This window comes from Rhinoraja longicauda, chromosome 12 (genome assembly GCF_053455715.1).
Source record: "Rhinoraja longicauda isolate Sanriku21f chromosome 12, sRhiLon1.1, whole genome shotgun sequence".
In the NCBI taxonomy this organism is placed as follows: domain Eukaryota; kingdom Metazoa; phylum Chordata; class Chondrichthyes; order Rajiformes; family Arhynchobatidae; genus Rhinoraja; species Rhinoraja longicauda.
The window spans coordinates 41,555,668-41,577,235 of record NC_135964.1 but is presented as its reverse complement, the minus strand read 5'-3'; the positions used below and the strand labels follow the sequence as shown (position 1 = coordinate 41,577,235).

The window sequence follows — 21,568 nt, the reverse complement described above, 5'->3', positions numbered from 1 at the left end:
AGTGGACTTCCAAGTATGATCAACCTAAGAAAGGCTTGTATTTCTAAGGTTCCTTGCAATTCCTTTCATAACTTTTCAAAGCACTTCAGAGTTTGGATATTTTTATCATTGAATAAAGAATCTTACTCTGGGTACTGTTTAATACTGTAGCTAGTTTGCCATAGCTACTCCATGTTGGAAGAAACCATACATGGGCAATTTCTGCTCCACAATATAACTTGTAATGTTAGGATCCTCATGAATGATCCCAAAAGCAATTGACCATACCATTGTAACTCAGGAACTTGGATGCTTTGCCAACAACAATGCTTCATTTAGTTGGGCACAACGGGGCAAGGAAGAGCCCATTTAAAGATGAAGGCAGTGGGTGCACCTTTACTGGAAGGGCAGCCTTGGGGACAGACACCATTGCAGTGTGAGTTTGTCATGAGAAAGGACATGCACAAAAACTGCACCAGTAGCGGAAAGCGGTCACCATCTTGCAAGGTGACTAACTATCTACCTGTGCCATGAGGCACCTTTTCCTCCCTCAGTGGAAGAGTCTGGTTCTTATTCATTCATTCATGCAGAGATTCAAGATTCAAAACAAGATTCAAAACAAGTTATCTTCGATCCTGTGGCAGTAGTGGTGTCAGAGGCAACATCTATTGTGTTGCACGTTTTTTTGCAGTCCATTCTGTTGTTCCTGGATACCAGGCAAAGTCAAGATGCTTCGTATGCAACAACCTTTCAGTTTTGGTGGAGCCAAGTTACGCGAGCAGTTGGGGTGTTTCTACCAGGCGTTGCCACCTTGATCAGTGAGATATGGTATATATTTTGATGTGCCTCTATTCCAGGCCAGGTGCATCACCCAGATTATTGGACTCCCACAGCAAGTCTTGAGAGATTAAGTACATTTTACCCATATTTGGATATGAAAGCTGATTGAATTCCTTTGAAAGACATGATCTCTTGTTCTAAGAATAGCCTTAAACCACACTCTAACATCTACCTAATGTTTGATCATATGAGGTTTTATTAAATTTCACAATATATGTCTGTAGTCTAAAAATTTTCAGCGTTTGCACATGTTAAATTTGTACCGTAGAAAACCTCATGCCATTTTTGATCAAGGCAGCATTCCTATATTCCTAAATACATATTCTCAGGTGATAAGTGCTTTAGAACTGGCAGTTTCCAGCCTTGTATGCACATTTGGCAGGAATTAACTCTGCAGTCTCTTATTGTGTTGGAGGGCAACAAGGGATGAGAATTTGTGTCAGGTGGGTGAGGAGATGACTGTGGGCAAGTAGTGTCAGCGGTGGTGTAAGAGAATTCTGATGGGGAAAAGGGAGACTATCATTTGGGAGCTGGCTGGAAATCAAGTGGAGTGTTGGGGAGAGAAACTGAGGTCTGAATGAAAACCAGGGCTACAATATCAACGGCAATATAAGAAATTGTGTGGCTTGAGATGGTTAGAGCAGACACTCTGAAAACAGGAGGTAAGGCCCATTTTGGAAGAATCTTCATTATCAGATCCCCTCTCCCCACCAACCTTCGGTAACACGGGTTGGGCCGGGCCTTGAAGTAACGCTGGGCCAGTTAATTTGTATTACACTGTTACCACAATTTTTAAAATATGTACTTAAAGGTAGAACTTTGCTAAACTGTATTTTAACATTTCTTTGCCACTTCATTTAACATTAAAATTCAAATGTTTCTTTAAATATTGGGCAGATTTTCTGCTTGTGCCGGTGCTTTTTGCTGTGCAGTCTGTGCTGCTGGTTCTCCTGCCCTGTATTGGAGTGGAATCTCCAAGGTTACCGTGTTCCTCTTCCCGAACTGACCATGGAACTTTAGGGCATTTTCTGAGGACATGGGAGATGAGCTTGCAGTCCATTCATAGCCGTCGACTGTCCCCTGCACCTGTTCTGGCCATCATCTTGACACCTTACCAAAAAATTTAAATGTGCTCGCTGATGATTCGGATGATGTAAATTAGCCAAATCGTTTTAGTTTTCAAAAAGGGGGGAGGGATTCTAGGAAGTTCCATTTAATAGCCAATAATGTTAACAAGTTTTTGTTTGAAACTTTTTAGCTACATTACAAGGTTCCACTTGTAAACCAGTGTCACCTTAACTCGATTCATACCATTCACATCTCTAACTCTGAGTTCTCTGATCAAGTCCCAAAATGGATTTAAATATATAATCCTGGGTGATAGTTCATGCAATGCAATGTAAGACTGTGGCACTGGAAGTGTTATTTATGGCATGAACTGTTAATTCAAGCTTCCGTAAGCCCATTCAAATGGATTTAATTGATCTCAAAATACCATTAATTCATTCTCTCTTTTTTGGGGTTGACTTGTATGCAAAATTTACCATTGTTTATCCTTGTAACAATTTTGACTGCATCTCAAAACAAAAATTCTGACCTGTAAAACATTTTGGAATATTCTCAAGACATGATAAGGTGCTAGGGTAAAAACTGTTTTAACATTTGTAATTTAAAAAAAACCTCAACTGCATGCATGTTTATGAGCAAAATACAATTCCATCTATTGAATGACCCTGGTCAGTACTTTATTTTTAGTGAGAATTCCTGTTCACTTCGATTACAGTGAGGACATTTTGTTCAGTTTGCATCACATTTCTGTAGCAAGTCATTTTGAACTCGCACTAACTAATGCTTGCAGAGATTTCTGATGGTTTGTAAACATCAGGTTCAAGATCACCATGCTTGGCATTAATCAGTTATTTCTGGTCCAACATAGTATTGAGCCACATGAAATATAATGGACACTTGGGCGAGGTACAAGAGCTTTTTCGGCATATACAGATATTCATGCAGGAAATCAGTCTTTGAGCTATGTAGGAAAATCTTGGTGAGAAGAATTAGAAGTTAAATCCCACACTGGCAGTTTTGGACTTAAAATATTCAAGGATAAAATTCCATCAGAGATTAAAGCTTGTGTTTCTAGGTTCAGATTTAGTTTTTGTCAAATGGAAATGTGAGTTGACATTATTCAAGTCCTGGATGGTGTGCTTTTTGATGAATTTAACAAAGTACTTGCATTTGTCTTTCAACCCAGAGCTTTTTGGAAAGTAGGCAGCTATATTTTCAAAATTTGTTTCTAACTTTATACTAAGTCAAGTAACCACAAACTCGTAAGAATAGAAAACGCCAGAGACATTCATTGAGTGAGGCAGAGTCTGTGGAGAGTTAGCATTTGATCATATTACTCAACCATCTGAATGATTGTTAGGTATTGTGTTTCTTTGCCTTTCTTCTTTGGATCTTTTTCTGTCATTGTATCAGAATCAAAATGTGTCTTGACGCATCTTACAACTGTGAAAATCTTGCAAAGATTTCTTTTTCTGAGCAGTAATGTCTCCCTGATTTCAAATTCTATTGGCAGCCGCATTGAACACAAGATTATAATTGGAATTTGAAGGACATGCTAAAACAGTTTCTTCATTTGAACGTTCTGTATAAATTCAGTAATGTAAAAAAAAACTTTTGTTATACAGTCTAAAATCAACAGCGTCATCTTATATACAGAATAATTAATGTGATTATTACAACAAGTAATGTGTGTAGGATTTAAATTGCAGCATGTGTTCAAAGGTATATTTTTAACATAATCTGTTGTGCATGCATGTTGAGGTTTCTTTTGACTAAGGAAAGAACTTGACGTGCATAAGTGCATTAAATGCTTTTTCTTCTTCTCCTTTTGCTGTGGCTGCAGTTCGAGAATTGACACTTCAATCAGGTACAGTGCTTTGCCTAAATCCTTCTGAAATAACAGCACAATCAGTCACCTTAAAATAAAAAGCTGCCTTTTGTTAATTGCATTATCTTCAAAAGGAATTATCATTCTGTACAGATGATTTATTAGTATTAAGATGATTTGTTTATTGTGTAACAGTGGATATTTCTGATCTATTATAATAAATGTTTTTGCTCTAGTAGACTAAAATATCACCCTTAACATTAAGTGATCCAAATACTCCCATTGATTGATATTGCAATAAAGTTACACATTTTTTAATTAGCCACATACACAAGAATAAAAATTGTATCTGAGAAAATTGAATTGATGATATTAATCTGCTACTTATTGGCACACCCATCTCTAGTTCAAAGTGTCAGTTTTCTGCTCCCGTACCCCCCAACTCATGAGCAGATCTTTGCTTTGTCCTCGTCTTCCAATTGTTATGAGCAAAAATACCTTTAATTTTCTCATGAGAGATATTTTGGCCACAACCTTTGAATTACTTTTATTGGAAGAACATTCAGGAAGAGCTGCAGTCATTTATAGAGGACGACATGCATTATGATATATTAGTGTGCCATGATAGCATAAGTTGATGATGTATCCAGCATATAAAATCGGTATAAAATAACATTGTGTGTAGAACCTTCCTTTCTTTTACTACACTCTTAAGAGTAATATAAAAATCTTTTTCGGTGATCAGAGGCACTGGGCAAGTATTGAATATCCAAAAATTGGCTGTACCTGCAATCATTCTCCTCCTTAGCTTCCTATCTCTCCTAATGACAGCACCATTCTCGTTCTTACTTTTCACAAAGATTCATGTGGATATAGCAGAAAAGTAAACGAGAGAGGGGGAAAATTATGAATGTGAACTGAATGAGAAAGAGAGGAATATGGGTAACAATTGGAAGGCAAGGGCAAATCAAAGGCTTACTAAAGAGTTGGGTGAGGTGGGGCAGAAGAAAGGATCAGAAAACTGACACTGAACTAGAGAATAGATGTGCTAATTAGTATGGTGTGAGGAAAGGGTTTAAAAAAAAAGAAATAAAGTAATTATTACATTTAATAATGAACACCAATATGACTTAAAATATTTTGCAATTTATGTTCCTTGCAATTTAGGTCCCTAACAGTCAGAGACAGGTGAATTTATAATGGGAAACAAGGAAATGGCAGAACAGTTGAATGAGTACTTTGCTTCTGCCTTCACGAAGGAATACACAAACAATCTCCCAGAAATACTAGGGGACTGAGGATCTAGTGGGAGGGAGGAACTGAAGGGAATCCACATTGGTCAGGAAATGGTGTGGGACTGAAGGCAGATAAATTCCCAGGGCCTGATGGCCTGCATCCCAGAGTACTCAAGGAGGTGGCCCTAGAAATCATGGATGCATTGGTGATCATTTTCCAATGTTCTCTCGACTCAGGCTTCCCTCCAGTCCACAGGAACTGATCCAATGTAACTCCACATTTTAAGAAAGGAGAGAGAAAACAGGGAATTATAGACCAGTTAGCCTTACATCGGTAGTGGGGAAGATGCTTGAGTCGATGATTAAGATGTTATAGCAGCGCATTTGGAAAGCAGTGACAGGATCGGTCAAAGTCAGCATGGATTTATGAAGGGGAAATCATGCCTGACTAATCTTCTGGAATTTTTTGAGATGTAACAAGTAGAATGGATAAGGGAGAGCCAGTGGATGTGGTGTATCTGGACTTTCAAAAAGCCTTTGACAAGGTCCCACACATGTGATTAGTGTGCAAAATTGGAGCACATGGTATTGGAGGGATGGTATTGACATGTATAGAGAACTGGACAGGAAGCAAAGAGTAGGAATGAATGGGTCCTTTTCAGAATGGCATGCAGTGACTAGTAGGGTGCCGCAAGGCTCAGTGCTGGGACTCCAGTTATTTACAACATAAATTAACGATTTAGACGAAGGAATTAAATGTAACATCTCCAAGTTTGTGGATGACACAAAGCTGGGTGGTAGTGTGAACTGCGAGGAGGATGCTATGAGGGTGACTTGGATAGGTTGGGTGAGTGGGCAGATGCATGGCAGATGCAGAATAATGTGGATATATGTCAAGTTATTCACTTTGGTGGCAAGAACAAGAAGGCAGATTAGAAAAATGGGAGGTGCAATGAGACCTAGGTGTCCTTGTACATCAGTCACTGAAAGTAAGCATGAAGGTAAAGCAAACAGTGAAGAAAGCTAATGGCATGTTGTCCTTCATTGCGAGAGGATTTGAGTTTAGGGGCAAGGAGGTTCTACTGCAGTTGTCCAGGACCCTGGTGAGACTGCACCTGGAGTAATGTGTGCAATTTTGGTCTCCTAATTTGAGGAAGGACATTATTATTGCTATTGAGGGAATGTAGCATAGGCTCACTAGGTTAATTCCCGGGATGGTGGGTCTGACATATGATGAAAGAATGGGTCGACTGGGCTTGTATTCACTGGAATTTAGACGGATGAGAGGGGATCATAGAAACATATAAAATTCTTCAAGGATTGGACAGGCTAGATTCAGGAAAAATGCTCCCGATGTTGGGGGTCCAGAAACAGGGTCATAGTTTAAGAATAAGGGGTAGGTCAGTTAGGACTGAGATGAGGAAAAACTTTTTCACCCAGAGAGTTGTGAATCGTTGGGATTCTCTGCTACAGAAGGTAGTGGAGGCCAATTCACTGGATGTTTTAAGAAAGAGTTAGATTTAGCTCTTAGGGCTAAAGGAATCAAGGGATATGCGGAAAAAGCAGGAGCGGGGTACTGATTTTAGATGTTCAGCCATGATCATATTGAATGGTGGTCCTGGCTCGAAGGGCCGAATGGCCTACTCCACCTATTTTTGTTTTCTATGTTTCTAGGTTGAAAACATTATGAAAATTCCTGCTATTTTTACAGAAACCAATTAAAATGCAAATGTATAACCAACATGAGGGCAGTGAACTAGCACTAGGGGTTATACTTTCACTGAATAGAACCACAATGTAACAATTTTTTTAAGTTGTAGACAAAATCTATATACAATTAGCTGTTTCTAATGCACACAGCAAAGCAATTGACGTGGATTTTACAACAGCATCTCCTGTTATAAACTAACTTAATGGGACCCTTCAATTGGCTATATTTCTCATAGAATTATCTCGACAGTACAGATGTAGTTAGGTTCATATTGTCCTGTTGCATCTAAAATTCACTTAAGGTCAATTTCAAATTCAGAGTTGATGGTAGTAGAAAAACGATTGCACTGAACTTAACATGCTGGTTAGTGGGCAACAAAAGCATTTCACTGTACCTTGGTACACGTGACAATAAACTAAACTAGAAACTAAACTGATAAATGATATACAAATCACAGTATCTGCTGTTGATCTGGTGGTAGGACATAGGTGGAACTTAAAACTAATTAGATTTATTTGAATTCCGATGAAGACATTTGAATTGTATAACTAGTTATTTTACAGAGATAAAAATATTTGAAAACTGTTGGGATAGAAATCACTGCGCGAATTAAGGGTGAAATTATGGACTGCCTCTGAATAACATTCTGTAATAATTGTTTCTGGGGTTATACTATTGAAGTCATGGCCATTTAATTCAAAATACCACAGGGTAATAGAATTCAGAAAGCTGAATGAACTGAAGACTTGCAGGGCAGGCAGGCAGGCACTCATTCAAGTAATTGGTTGCTGGCAAGGTAAGGAAGGATGAAGAAGGCATGTGGTTAGGGAAACCCAACGAATGATGGATTCCTTGCGATTCGTGGAATTCAATCTCCACTTGCAGCATTCGATTAAAGAATTGCATTTGAGCCCTGATCAAGACATTGAATTTAAATTAAGTAAAATACATAGTGCTGGAGTAACTCAGCTGGTCAGGGAGCATCTCTGGAGGACATGGATAGGCAACGTAGGGGGTTGGAGAATCTTCAGACTGATTTGGAGTTGGGAGGGACGGAAGGAGGTGGAGGTGTCATTAAGCCCGGCAAGACATAGATGGATACAGGTGAGGGAGAGGGGGGAATTGATTGGCAGATGGGTGGACAAAGGCTAGAGTTGAAAAGGAGACAATAGGCTGTCAGATAAAGAAGTAACTGCGGAAGCTAGAAATTTGAGTAAAACACAACGTGTTGGAGTATCTCAGTAGTGAATCGTGTGTCTCCATTGAATTTAAATTTGGGCATTTAATTATGTGTAGTTTATATCCTTTGTTCCTCTTGTCTGATTTAAAATGTGAAGCCAAAAAGAGTGACCCTCACAAATCTGAGGCCAGTTTAAGTTTACTTTATTATATTTCTTGATACTTCCTCAAAAGATAAATTATATTCTAATAAAATAGATAATCTATCCTAAACCAGGATTTGAAGCTGGACAACTATTTGTAATTGCATGGTTCAGAAAAAAAATTGTATTCTAACTTTACAGCTTCCACTCAAGTTTTACATGGTATGTGTGAAAACTATCATAAGTATACCAAACCAAAACGCATCAGAGTCTGTGTTGGAACCTGGAATGTGAATGGTGGAAAGCAATTTCGCAGCATCGCTTTTAAGAATCAAACACTAAATGACTGGCTATTGGATGCACAGAAAAAAACTAATGTCCAGGAGTTACAAGGTAAAACCTTGCATTTAGTAGCTTCAGCTACACTCAGTATTGTGTTTTATAGCGTGTGTTTAGTTTTAGTTTAGTTTAGTTTATTGTCATGTAGCCTCCTTAAGTACTTGACCACCTTAAAAAATACAAAATTGCATCATAGTCTTAAATGGATGACTTCTTACTTTTAAACAGTGATTCAAGATTCTCTCAGAAGATGAACCATCCTCTTCACATTTGCTCTGTAAAGTCTCCTCAGTCTTGTATATTTCAATTAAGTCCCCTCTTGCTCTTCAACGGTCAAGCCCAACCTGTCCAATCGTTCCTCGTTATTCAATCCACCCATTCCAAGTTTTAGCTTAGTAAACCTTCTCTGAATATTGAAAAGATAGAGAACTTAGTGACATGGTGACAAGACAACAATCTCTCTGTCAATTTTAGCAAGACGAAGGAGCTAGTCCTACATTTCACAAAACAGGATGGGGTATTCACTCCAGCATCAATGGTGCTGAAGTGGAAATGGTTGAGAGGTTCAAGTTACTAGGCATAAATATCACCAAGAATTTATCGTGATCCAACCATATTGAAGATGCAGCCAAGATAGCACACTAATGCTTCTACTTTCTCAGAAGACAGGAAATTCAGCATGTCTCCAAGAACCCTTCCCAATTTCTACAGATGCACTGTAGAAAGTATCCTTTCAGGGTGCATCATAACTTGATTTGGCAACTGTCTGTCCAAGGTCGTGAGAAATTGCATAAAGTTGTGGATGTAGCTTAATCCATCACACAAACCAGCCTTTTCCCACACCAAACCCCACACCCCAGCCAACTTACACCCTGGTTATTCCCTCTATCCCTGTCTTGTCAAGCAGAATATACAAAAGCTTGAGAGCACATCGCACCAGATTCAGGAACAGATTTTTACCTGCCATTTTTAGACTATTGAACGAATCTCCCAAAATCTAAAGTTTGCACACTTTTTAATCTGTATTTTCCCTATAGCTATAACACTGTAATTATGTGGGCAACAACATGTAGTTTGAAATAGGAGACCAACCGCAATCTTGTTTAATGGTGGAGTAGATGCGAGGGGGTAACTAACTAACTAACTAACTAACTAACTTACTAATTAGAATATAGAACATAGATCAGTACAGCATTGGAACAGGCCCTTCATCCCATAATGTCTCTGCTAACCATGATGCCAGTTTAAACTAATCTCATCTGCCTACATATGATCTATATCCCTCCATCTTCTGCACGTTCATGGGCCTGCTTAAATGCCTCTTAAATGTTACTATCGTATCTGCTTCCACTATATCCTCGCAGTGTATTCCAGGCCCCTACCACTATCTGGGTTTAAAAAAATGTTACTTCATAAAACTTACTTTAAACATTCTCCCTCTCACTTTAAATCTATGCCTTCAAGTATTTGACTTTTCTACTTTGGGGGAGAAAGCCGTATCCATGCCTCTCATAATTTTATAAATTTGGATCGTTTCTTCCCTCGGCTTCGAACGCGCCAGAGAAAACAATCCAAGATTGTCCAGCCTCCTCTTATAGCCAATACTCTAATATAGGCAACACCATGGAGAAGCACTTTTGCACCCTCTCCAAAGTCTCCACATTCTTCCTGTAATGTGCAGCAACCATAAATGCAAAATACTCTAGCTTCATACAGCTGCAGTATGCATTGCTAATTTTTACAGTTGCTGCCCCAACCGATAAAGGCAAGTAAAAAAGGCGTTATTACACCTTCTTGACAGTCCTATCTATTGGTGTTGCGACTTTCGGCGAGCTGTGGGCTTGCACCACAAGATCCCACTAAACATCAATACTACACAGGGTCCTGCCATTTATTAAATATTTTCCTTTTAGATTTGGCACGTTGCATTTGTCTGGATTACGTGCCATCTGCCAACTCTATCCATATTTCTAACTGATCTGTATCCTGTGGCAACATTTCGTGCTCTGCCAATTCTCATGTCAGCTGCAAGCTAATCACCACCTACATTTTTGTCCAAGACCTTATTATGATTTTGTGGTCTTTCTCAGAACATGTATGTTCCACCAAGCCAATGGTCTCTCCAGAATTATCCTTGGCTTGGCATCTTTTTTTCATTTCCTTTGTGTTAAATTGTCAAACTCATTGAAGATTAAAGAATCTTTTTTCATTTCTTTTAATTTCAGATAAGGGGAGCAGACCTGTAGACATATTTGCAGTTGGATTTGAAGAAATGGTTGAGCTGAATGCAGGAAATATTGTAAGTGCAAGGTAGGTAATAATACTTTGAATTTGTCATTCCAAATTTTGTTGCAAATGAAATGAGGAAGTAAAGTGATTTCACTTTACCTGCTAGTGTCCTTCTTGTGTGATATGGTTAAACACAGATGTAAATCATGATTTGAATTTTGTTACTGAATTATTTGTGATGGCTTATTTGAAAAGGAAACCAGTTTAATGTAATTGATTTTTTGAGTTGAATAATGTTAACTGTAACAGCAACAATTTTATTTGTCCTGAAGTATAACAATCCAAAATCATTTGATTCTGTATGTTATCAACGTCATACTTCAATACAGTAAACCCTTATTTTAATGGACCCCTTATTAACGGATTTCGGATATAGTATACCGACCTGCAGATGTCACCCCTGGTTTGCAGTCCCACCTCGGCTATTTAGAGCCCCGGCTGCTTAAAGTCCCGTCTTCCGGCGCCACCTCTCAACTCACAAGGTGCACCAGCGAGCCCTTTTTTTCACCTTCACATGGTGCTGTTGTTATAGATAATAGACAAGATGTGCTGGAGTAGGCCATTCAGCCCTTTGAGCCAGCACCGCCATTCACTGATCATGGCTGATCATCCACAATCAGTACCCCGTTCCTGCCTTCTCCCCATATCTCTTGACTTCGCTATCTTTAAGAGCCCTATCTAACTCTCTCTTGAAAGCATCCAGAGAATCGGCCTCCACTGCCTACTGAGTCAGACAATTCCACAGATTCACAACTCTCTGGGTGAAAAAGTGTGTTTCCTCATCTCCGTTCTAAATGGCCCACCTTTTATTCTGGACTCCTCCAACATCGAGAACATGTTTCCTGCCTCTAGCGTGTCCAATCCCTTTATAATATCTTGTATGTTTCAATAAGATCCCCTCTCATCCTTCTAAATTCCAGTGTATACAAGCGCAGTCGATCCAGTCTTTCAACCTATGACAGTCCCGCCATCCTGGGAATTAACCTCGTGAACATATGCTGCACTCTCTCAATAGCAAGAATGTCCTTCCTCATATTTGGAGACCAAAACTGCACACAATACTCCAGTTGTGGTCTCACTAGGGCCCCGTACAACTGCAGAACTACCTCTTTGCTCCTATACTCAACTCCTCTTGTTATGAAGGCCAACCAGCATGCCATTAGTTTCCTTCACTGCCTGCTCTACCTACATGCTTGCTTTCAGTGACTGATGAACAAGGGTACAGATCTCGTTGTACTTCCCCTTTTCCTAACTTGACACCATTCAGATAATAATCTGCCTTCCTGTTCTTGCCACCTCACATTTATCCACATTAAACTGCATCTGCCAGGCATCTACCCACTCACCCAACCTGTCCAAGTCACCCTGGATCCTCATAGCATCCCCTCATAGTTCACACTGCCACCCAGCTTTGTGTCATCTGCAAATTTGCTAATGTTACTTTTAATCCTTTTAGCTAAATCATTCATTGTAAATAGCTGTGGTCCCAGCACCGAGCCTTGCGGTACCCCACTAGCCACTGTCTGCCATTCTGAAAGGGACCCATTAATCCCTGCTCTTTGTTTCCTGTCTGCCAACCAATTTTCTATCCATGTCAGTACTCTACCCCCAATACCATGTGCTTTAATTTTGCCCACTGGTCTCCGATGTGGAACCTTATCAAAGGCTTTCTGAAAGTCCAGGTACACCACATCCACTGGCTCTCCCTTGTCCATTTTCCTAGTTACATCCTCAAAAAATTCCAGAAGATTAGTCAAGCATGATTTCCCCTTCGTAAATCCATGCTGACTCGGAACGATCCTGTTACTGTTATCCAAATGTGCCACTATTTCACCTTTTATAATCGACTCCAGCATCTTCCCCACCACCAATGTCAGGCTAACTGGTCTATAATTCCCTGTTTTCACTCTCCCTCCTTTCTTAAAAAGTGGGATAACATTAGCTACCCTCCAATTCACAGGAACTGATCCTGAATCTATAGAATATTGGAAGATGATCACCAATGCGTCCACGATTTCTAGAGCCACCTCCTTAAGTACCGTCTGTTGTTGTGGCTCATGTGGTAGCCTTCAGGACAGCGCTATCTTCGGGCTGCTGCCACCGAGAGGATGCACTCGGGCACCGTGAGCTCTGTCCCCTCCCACCTGCTGCTGTTTCTTGTTGTTGGCCATCACTCTGCCCACTCAGTCTCTCCCATCCCTTTCCACTGTCCTTTTTCCTTTAGCACTTCCAAACCAATCTAATACTACTGAGATTAAAATGAAAGATGCCAGAAATACTCAAAGGATTAGGTAGCGTCTATGGAGTATAAACACAGTTAACATTTCAGGTTGCTGACATTTTTTCCAGAAGTTCAGTTATACTATTTATCAATTAGCTGCCTTCCGTCTCCCAAGTTCTCCTTCATGGTGAAGACATAACATTTCAATTACATTTGTGCATAAAATATCTCATTGCTTACAACTCTTTGACAGCACCACTAATCAGAAATTATGGGCAGCTGAGATTCAGAAGAGTATCTCGAGGGACTGCAAATATGTACTTTTAGCTTCTGAGCAACTCGTGGGTGTTTGCCTCTTTATTTTTGTCCGACCACAACATGCTGCATTTATCAGGTAGGTTTTTTGTATTATTTGATTTTTAAAAATATGCTTTTTGCTGTGTTTTCTGTTAATTGCAATAAAAATTGTACACCAAAATGATCTGATAGTGTAATTTGGGCGAGGACATTTAAAAAATCTAAATGCTTGAAACCTTTATTGAGTCATCTCTTCACCAGGCTTCTACCAAATTTGGGTGATGAAACCTAGCTCACCTATAATGGTCGTTTCTAATGTCATTTGTTTGAAGATGTGAGTCTCCATAAAAAATATACAGGTCTTAAGTATAAATTCATCTAAACTATCTCTGTAGCTGTCACGCTGTATTCTGCACTCTCTTTACTTTGTCTTTTGCACAACCTGATGTACCCATGCATGGTATGATTTGCATGGATTACTTTTGAGAACCACATGTGAGAAAAGTGATTGATATTGACGGTGCATAATGAAATGCTGATGACCTTGGTCACGTTTTGCTGTTCATCTCACTGCCCCTTTGATGCCGCTTTCCTGGTCCATTATTTGATGCCTCCTTTCTGCTCCCTCACTGCTTTACCCACTGCATCTTCTTTCCAACATGTTGGACCTCTGCCTACCAGCACTGTCTGTATTTGAGTATCACAGGTTATGTATACTTTTAATGTTTGCACTGAAATAGAGTAATTTGTATTTAGTCAATCCATTGCCACATATACTTCATCTTATTCTCTTTGTATTTTTCACACAGTTCAATGTTTGATAGATTGTTGTCTTTGATTGGATTACCTGTTTGTGACTTTTGGACTGTCTTTGAGAATAATTAAATTCACAAATGTTATGTCCTTTTATCTAAACCTTTTTGATCACAAATAAATATATATATTTTAAACTTGCTAATGCTTTGGGTTGGACACTGGTCTTTCATTTATAGAATTAGGATCAGAGATGGATTTTAAAACAATATGAACAGAGTTTGCAAGAGTTTAATCTCGCTCTCAGGCATGAAACTATTGTTAAAGTAGCAAAAAATTTGGCTTTAAATTGAAATATTTAGGTTATGTAGACAATTGAAGGTTAATATAGAAAATAAATATTGTCCAGTAAAGGACGCCCAAAGGTTAGGATTAAAGCACGTTGTTATGCCAGAATAGGTAGAACTTTACCCTCTTTAAAAAATAGTGCTATACCTTAAGATTGTGACAAAGGCTAACAAAGGAAAGTCATTTTGTTCTCCACAATGATTATCCATCACTTTGAGCATAGAATATAGAACAATTTTATAGAGCATAGAGCAATTATCAAAAGTAAATATCTTGCCAGAGATTGTTTAGCTGGACAATCGTACACACTGATAATGTTAAAATATTAAAGATTAGGAAACATCCTTCACATTACTATTTTGTTCAAGTAAATGTGGTTGGAGTAAGCAGTCATGGTTTTCTAATAAGCGTAATGCCATTTTGTTTCAGGGACGTAGCAGTTGACACTGTAAAAACTGGAATGGGAGGAGCAACTGGTAACAAGGGGGCAGTTGCTGTCCACATGCTGTTCTATACCACCAGCCTTTGCTTCCTTTGTGCCCATTTTGCTGCAGGACAGTCGCAAGTCAAGGAAAGGAATGAGGATTACACTGAAATAGCTCGCAAACTGAGCTTTCCAATGGTATGATCAGCATTATTTAGTTAAATGCAAATGTTTTCAACAATAATGTACATTGTAAAGCTAGTGTTAGTTCCTGGAAATATTTTGCTTTGCAAATTTGCATAATGCGTTAAACATTAGAGTCTAAAAATATATGGGCATCTCGCAACTGAAATGAAGTCCCAAAGCACCTTTAAAAACTTTTGTTGTAACCATTGTACAAAACATAGTAGCTAATTATGCATAACAAGTTTCCATGAACGATTATGTGATAAAATAAAATCATCTTTATTTTGTGATGTCAAGTGAGGAATATATACTACCTATATTTAGACACAGTTCCACCACTGATGTTCCGGCCACGTGGTTGGGCACCTCCTTTAATTTGTACAAAATTATGAGAGCACACAGGTAGTCCCCCCTTCCCCCTGAAAATGTGGTGCTTTGGCCGGGTGAGGCAGCCAATCTCTACCTCATTGGGACTTCTGCGTCAATCAGCGGAGTCGACTTTGCCCCCTGCAGCCGGGACTGTGGCACTCTTGCCCGGTCGGAGCCAGCAGATCCATTCCAATGGCTGACTTCCGCAACCAATCGGCGGGTGGCATTTGCCCCCACGGCAGGGGCTCTGGACCTCACGCCCGGCTGTAGCCGGCAGGACCGTTCCCATAGCGGATATCCAAGGCCGGCTTTGCGGGCCGGTTTCTTGGCTCCCCGACAGCCTGGACCGACCATTCCAGCACCGTTGGACTTCTACCAGAGGCCTTGATCGTTGCTGGTCTGGCAAAACGGATAATCCAGAAAGACTCTGGAACCAAGGGTGCTGGAAAATTTGTGGTGGACCTGAAATTATAATTATTATTATTACATTTATTAAGCATGGTCCATTAGAATACACATACGGTACACAGTATATACATATAAAATTAAATTAAATTAGAAAAGGCAACAATACCAATGTTTCCACATAGGTGACAGGTATCTCACGGCACTGAAACCAGGATTTACCAGCAGCACAATGATGGAATTCTGAGAACCATTCAATCGGCATATAAATTTAAACATGAGATTCCTCAACAGGGCATGAAACGTATTGACTCCTGCACTACAAAACAGTTCACTTGCACTGCACCACCTTGGCTTTCTAAGCAATATGCGCATGCAGTCATTATAGGCAACCTTAAGTTTATAGATGCTTGACTTATTAAACTTTATCCACAAAGGAGCAGTGTAAAGAGGAGTACAGTACGCTCTAAACAGGTTTATCTTGACATTTCCTGAGCACCATTGGAATTTCCTAACCAACATGTTAGCTTGTGCATACAACATGCGGCGCTGTCTATACATGTCCTCATCATCAGACATTTGATCTGTGATGACATGTCCCAGATACTTAGCTTTACAGCAGACAGATAGAACCTGCCCTGACAGGTAAAATGATGGGAAGACTAGGTCTTTGTCCCCTTTTACTTTACAAATCATGACAACGCTCTTTTTAGCATTGTATTTCACGTCAAATTGGACACCATACTCAGAGCATATATTCAACATCTGCTGAAACCCAGCACTGCTAGGAGAAAAAAACGCCAGATCATCGGCATACATAAGATGGTTTACCAGGGTGTTACCAATCATACATCCTGTTTTACAGCCTCTAAGCTGTTCAGATAAATCATTCATGTACACATTAAATAGGGCTGGTGAGAGTAGCCCCCCCCTGGCGAACCCCATTACCAACACCAAATGTTACAGAGACTGCATTACCCCATTTGACCTGCATGCTCTGGTTGGCGTACCAATATGCCAGGACCCTAATTATACTGTTAGGCACTCCTTTTTGACTCAGTTTTTGGAACAGCTTATGATGGTTGACTCGATCAAAAGCTTTAGAGGCATCAATAAAACCAATTAACACAGAGGAATTCTGCCTTCTATACATTTCAACCATTTCCTTCAGGGCATAGATACATAAATCAGTACCATGCTTAGCCTTGAAGCCAAACTGGTTGTCTGTAGTACCCAAATAAAAACATAATCTATCTAATAAAATTCTTTCCAGGACTTTGGATAACACACTGGCTAGAGCAATCGGTCTGTAATTATCCAAGCTCCCCACCTTGCCCGCTTTGTCCTTGATGACAGGCACCAGAGTAACGGACAACATGGAGTCCGGTAACAGACCATGATTCATAAGGCCAGTAAAACAGATTGCAAGAAGGACAGCAACCCTCGGGCTTGCAAGTTTGAGGTGCTCTGCAGTGATCTGATCTAAGCCGCTAGCTTTGTTATCAGCTAGCTGTGTGATTGCTTGATAGACCTTATTGGCTGTGATTCCCACTTTGTCACTGTTGGCAATGTTGCCCACTTTGTAGGGATCACTTTTAATACAATTGAATAGCTCAGAGTAATGTTGCCTCCACAAATCAGCTATGTTGTCGGCTCCTGAGACTCCTTCTATGGTACATGGTAACGGTGTACTGCGATGATCTTGCTGTTTATTAAATTTTAAAAATATGAGAACATTTGTAATCAACATGACTTAAGACTTTCACAGAACACAGAACACAGAACACTGGGAACACAGAATTTTATGAAAACCACTTCAGGGGAATTAGTGATCAACAATATATGCTGAACCACTCATTGAAGACCACATACCAAATAATTTTTGAAAGTAAAACCTTTTCATATAAGGGAAAGAAATGAAATGTGTGTCATTGTGTACTGCAAGACTTGTGAATATCACACATTCTTATGTGGCTTTGAAGTGGTGATCATCTGCTGCAGGTTCACCAGATTGATCCCTGGGATGGCGGGACTTTCATATGAGGAAAGACTGGATAGACTGGGCTTGTACTCGCTGGAATTTAGAAGACTGAGGGGGGATCTTATAGAAACATATAAAATTCTTAAGGGGTTGGAGAGGCTAGATGCAGGAAGATTGTTCCCGATGTTGGGGGAGTCCAGAACCAGGGGTCACAGCTTAAGGATAAGGGGGAAGTCTTTTAGGACTGAGATGAGAAAACATTTCTTCACACAGAGAATGGTGAGTCTGTGGAATTCTCTGCCACAGAAGGTAGTTGAGGCCAGTTCATTGGCTATATTTAAGAGGGAGTTAGATGTGGCCCTTTTTGCTAAAGGGATCAGGGGCTATGGAGAGAAGGCAGGTACAGGCTACTGAGCTGGATGATCAGCCATGATCATATTGAATGGCGGTGCAGGCTCGAAGGGCCGAATGGCCTACTCCTGCACCTATTTTCTATGTTTCTATGCTGCCTTGAACATGCAGCCAATGTGGTAAAGATATTCTCATAATTGTTAGGGTGTTTCAGGATTTACATTTAAGCAAAAGTAATGTTTTATTTGAAAATCAGAAAACAGCAGATACAAGAAATGTCAAATTGAAATGGGACTACTGCAAATTCTCAGCAGAGTAAGTGTGTAAGAAGTAACGGTTGGTGTTTGAAGTTTCAGGTCAAGATTTTTCATCAGATTGATGCTTGTTTTATAACTTTTGCATTTCCATTTGTCATGCTCTCAGTTTCTCCACATTCCCTCATTAACTAATCAACCAGAAGGCTTCAGCAATAACTTATCACACAATAACCCAGACCTCTCCCTGCAAGGGAGATTCCCTCTGCTCTATTTGTATTTCCACTGCACTCTCTGCAGCTTGTTGATTTCCAGTTACCGTTAAATTCACTGCAACATCTTCCTGCAATGCCAGTTTTAAAGAAGCTGTGTCCTCTGACCTTTTCCCTTCAGTCTCTTTTTTCCCCTTTTCAGAGACATTTTGTTCTATCCATCCACATCTCTGCAACCTAAACCTAATTAGTTTTCTTACTTTGCCATTTCTGATCAAGGGTTTTTGATCAGAAATGTTACCTTTGTTTCTCTGTTCGCGGATGCTATTTGACATGCTGAGGGTTTCCACAATTTCCCTGCTTTTTGTAATATGTAGTGGGATAGTTTGTGAAGGAATATTTTAGCCAAACTCTTCCCATGCTCCTGCTGTCTTTGTCTTTTTAACTGATAGAGATAGCACATTGCTGAGGTGCTATTACATTTCTGCAGTGCTTCCTCTTGATTTTGCACTGGTAAGTAAGTTAGATCATCTGCTTGTTCTGGTGTTAAGTTTCTGGAATGGTTTTGGAGTGCCTTGTAGATGTAGAGCTTGGCATCAGGATAGTTGGGATTTGTTTTTACTTTAGAATATCTACACTCTGATCTGCTGTTGTGGCCACAATGTTTATCTGGGATTATGTTTCTGGTTAATTCTAACCCCTTGAATATTAATAGTAAGTCTGTGGCCAGAGGCAATGCCAGGAATGCCACAGGAGTTGGGTACTCTCACTTGTTGAAGATGGTCATTGCTTGGCATCAATGTGGCATGAGCATTAGTTTCCACTTCGCAGTTCAAGCCTAACTATTATCCAAGTATAGTTACGTAATTTCCTGAGTAGCAGTCAATGGAACTGAAAATTCTGCAATCATTACCAAACATTCCCAATGCTGACTTTATGAGGGAAGATCATGAAACAACTGAAGGTGGATCTTATGGGGCTAACGATTCCCCTCCATAACAGCAAATACTTATTTGTGGGAGTTGCTCAGTTTTTTTTCTCTCTCCCTTAATACATAGAATAGTACAGCACAGGAATGGGCCCTTCAGCCCACAATGTTTGTGTCGAAACATGATGCCAATTTAAATTGATCTCGTATGCCTGTATGTGATCCATATCCCTCTCTTCCCTGCACTTCCATGTGTTTATCTAAAAGTCTCTTAAATACCACTATCGTATGCCTCCACCACCATCCCAGGCAATGTGTTCCAGGCCCCCACTATTCTGTGTAAAACAAAAACAAACAAACCTGCCCTGCACATCTCCATTAAACTTTCCTGCTCTTGCCTTGTAGTTATGTTCTCTCGGGTTGGACATTTCCACCCTGGGAAAATGGTTCTGTGTCTACCCTGTCTATGTCCTTCATAATATTATATACATCTATCAAGGCTCCCCTCAACCTCTGACATTCCAGAGAACCTGACCTCCAGGCACATTCCATAAAAATGATTGCTGCAACACATTATACTTTGTTTGTATGATCACCCTCTAACTTTCCCCATTAACCTACATTACCAGAGAACTGTTACAACTTAACTCCCATGTCAAATCTGGCCTCCCTCTATCACAGCTATTCCTTTCTATCTGTTCCTCCCCCACCACTATGCCTAGCCAACTAGTCTCTTTTTCCTAATTTTGATGAAGGGTCTTCGACCTGACACGTTTGCTCTGTTTCTTTTTCCATAGGTGCTACCTTACCCGCTGAGTGCTTCCAGCATTTTCCTTTCCCCCCCCCTCAGATTTACAGTCTCCAGGCTTTTAAAATTTTATTATTTGTCTTTTAAACAAGATTCTACCCAGTGGCTGACTCCTATTTGATTTTTAATTTTCCTTTGGCTGCTTGAAGACACATTATCACATTCTGACTTGATGTGAAGAGGAGTCACTTTTGCATCTCTGGCATTTGGTTCTTTTGTTCATGTTCCTCGATATCAAGTTATTGTTAATATCAAGTGATTAAAGGGACTGTCCCAGTTAGGCGATTTTAAGGAGACTGCCGGCGACTAGGCTGTCGCCGGACATTCGCCAGGGTGTCGCGGGCATGATCGTGAGGAGGCTTCAATGAGTCGTAGCGGATCTCGGCGTGTCGCTGAAAAAGTTACTTGTCCAAAAAATTTCGGCGACAGCTGGCTTGTCGCCAAGTATCGTAGCTTATTGCGGGTGCTGTCGCATGCTGTCCCCGGGTTTGTTAGGTTGTCGCCGGTACTGAGGACGGTTGAATTTCATTGTCGACTACCAATGTCAACCGGAGACAGGTACCAGGATCAGGAGAAGATAAGGTCCGACAGGAACTGTCAAAACCCGTTTTGACAGCTGACAGAAGTGCAGCTGCAACAGCCAGCTGTGGAATGGGGGCGGAGACCGCGATCCTGTCTCTCCTCCGTTATAATTGAACGGTTTAGTGACACCAGTAATTGGTCGATTTTAAACAATAGTGATTATTATCGAATGCTTAACTCCATAAACTTGTTTTCAGTCAATAACTATTTGGTCAAATGATTCTGTTCCAGTATCCTGATAAACCTCCGACCATACTGTAACGGCAGGGGATTGTCGAGTGATGGTGTGACAGTGTAAACACCGGCAGAGTGGCTTCTTTTGTGGTTTAACGATTGGTAATTAGGATAGCAGAGAGTTGTCTCTGGTCAGGGACTTTCGTACATTCACCCTGCCTTAAGATGCTGATTTAAACCGAAGATAGACATAAAAAGCTGGGGAATCTTTCATTCATTTGTTCCTTACCAACGTCCAGGGATCACTCGTTTCCCCTCTCCCCTGACTCTCAGTCTGAAGAAAGGGTCTCGACCCCAAACGTCACCCATTCCTTCTCTCCAGAGATGCTGCCTGTCCCGCTGAGTTACTCCAGCTTTTTAGTGTCTATTTTCTTCGACCTGACTGCAGCAGGTTACAAGGAATCGGATCTCCCAACAGTGGGAGGAAGAGTGGCCGTGGGATTTTCAGCGAGACTGGATAAGTAAGACGTTGATACTGGGGAGGCTGATACAAAGACAGTGGGGACAACAGCATTGGCAGTCGGGTTCTCGCTGTCTTTCGGAAAAGTCCCGGACGTCACGTTAAAACCAGATTCCAAGTCTCCCACGGGAACGCATTGGTTCT

The 21,568-nt window shown here is 40.4% G+C and overlaps 1 protein-coding gene across 8 annotated transcripts in view; it reads left to right on the top strand.

Annotated features, from left to right (window-relative positions):
- The window catches only part of synj1 (synaptojanin 1), a 72,082-nt gene that overhangs the window by 24,075 nt on the left and 26,439 nt on the right, over window positions 1-21,568 (top strand). For all 8 annotated transcript variants that reach the window (XM_078409614.1, XM_078409618.1, XM_078409617.1 and 5 more), the window contains exons 13-17: window positions 3,731-3,754; window positions 8,185-8,376; window positions 10,548-10,632; window positions 13,086-13,226; window positions 14,660-14,852. In XM_078409614.1, coding sequence (XP_078265740.1) covers window positions 3,731-3,754; window positions 8,185-8,376; window positions 10,548-10,632; window positions 13,086-13,226; window positions 14,660-14,852 — 635 coding nt within the window. The remainder of the gene's footprint in view (window positions 1-3,730; window positions 3,755-8,184; window positions 8,377-10,547; window positions 10,633-13,085; window positions 13,227-14,659; window positions 14,853-21,568) is intronic.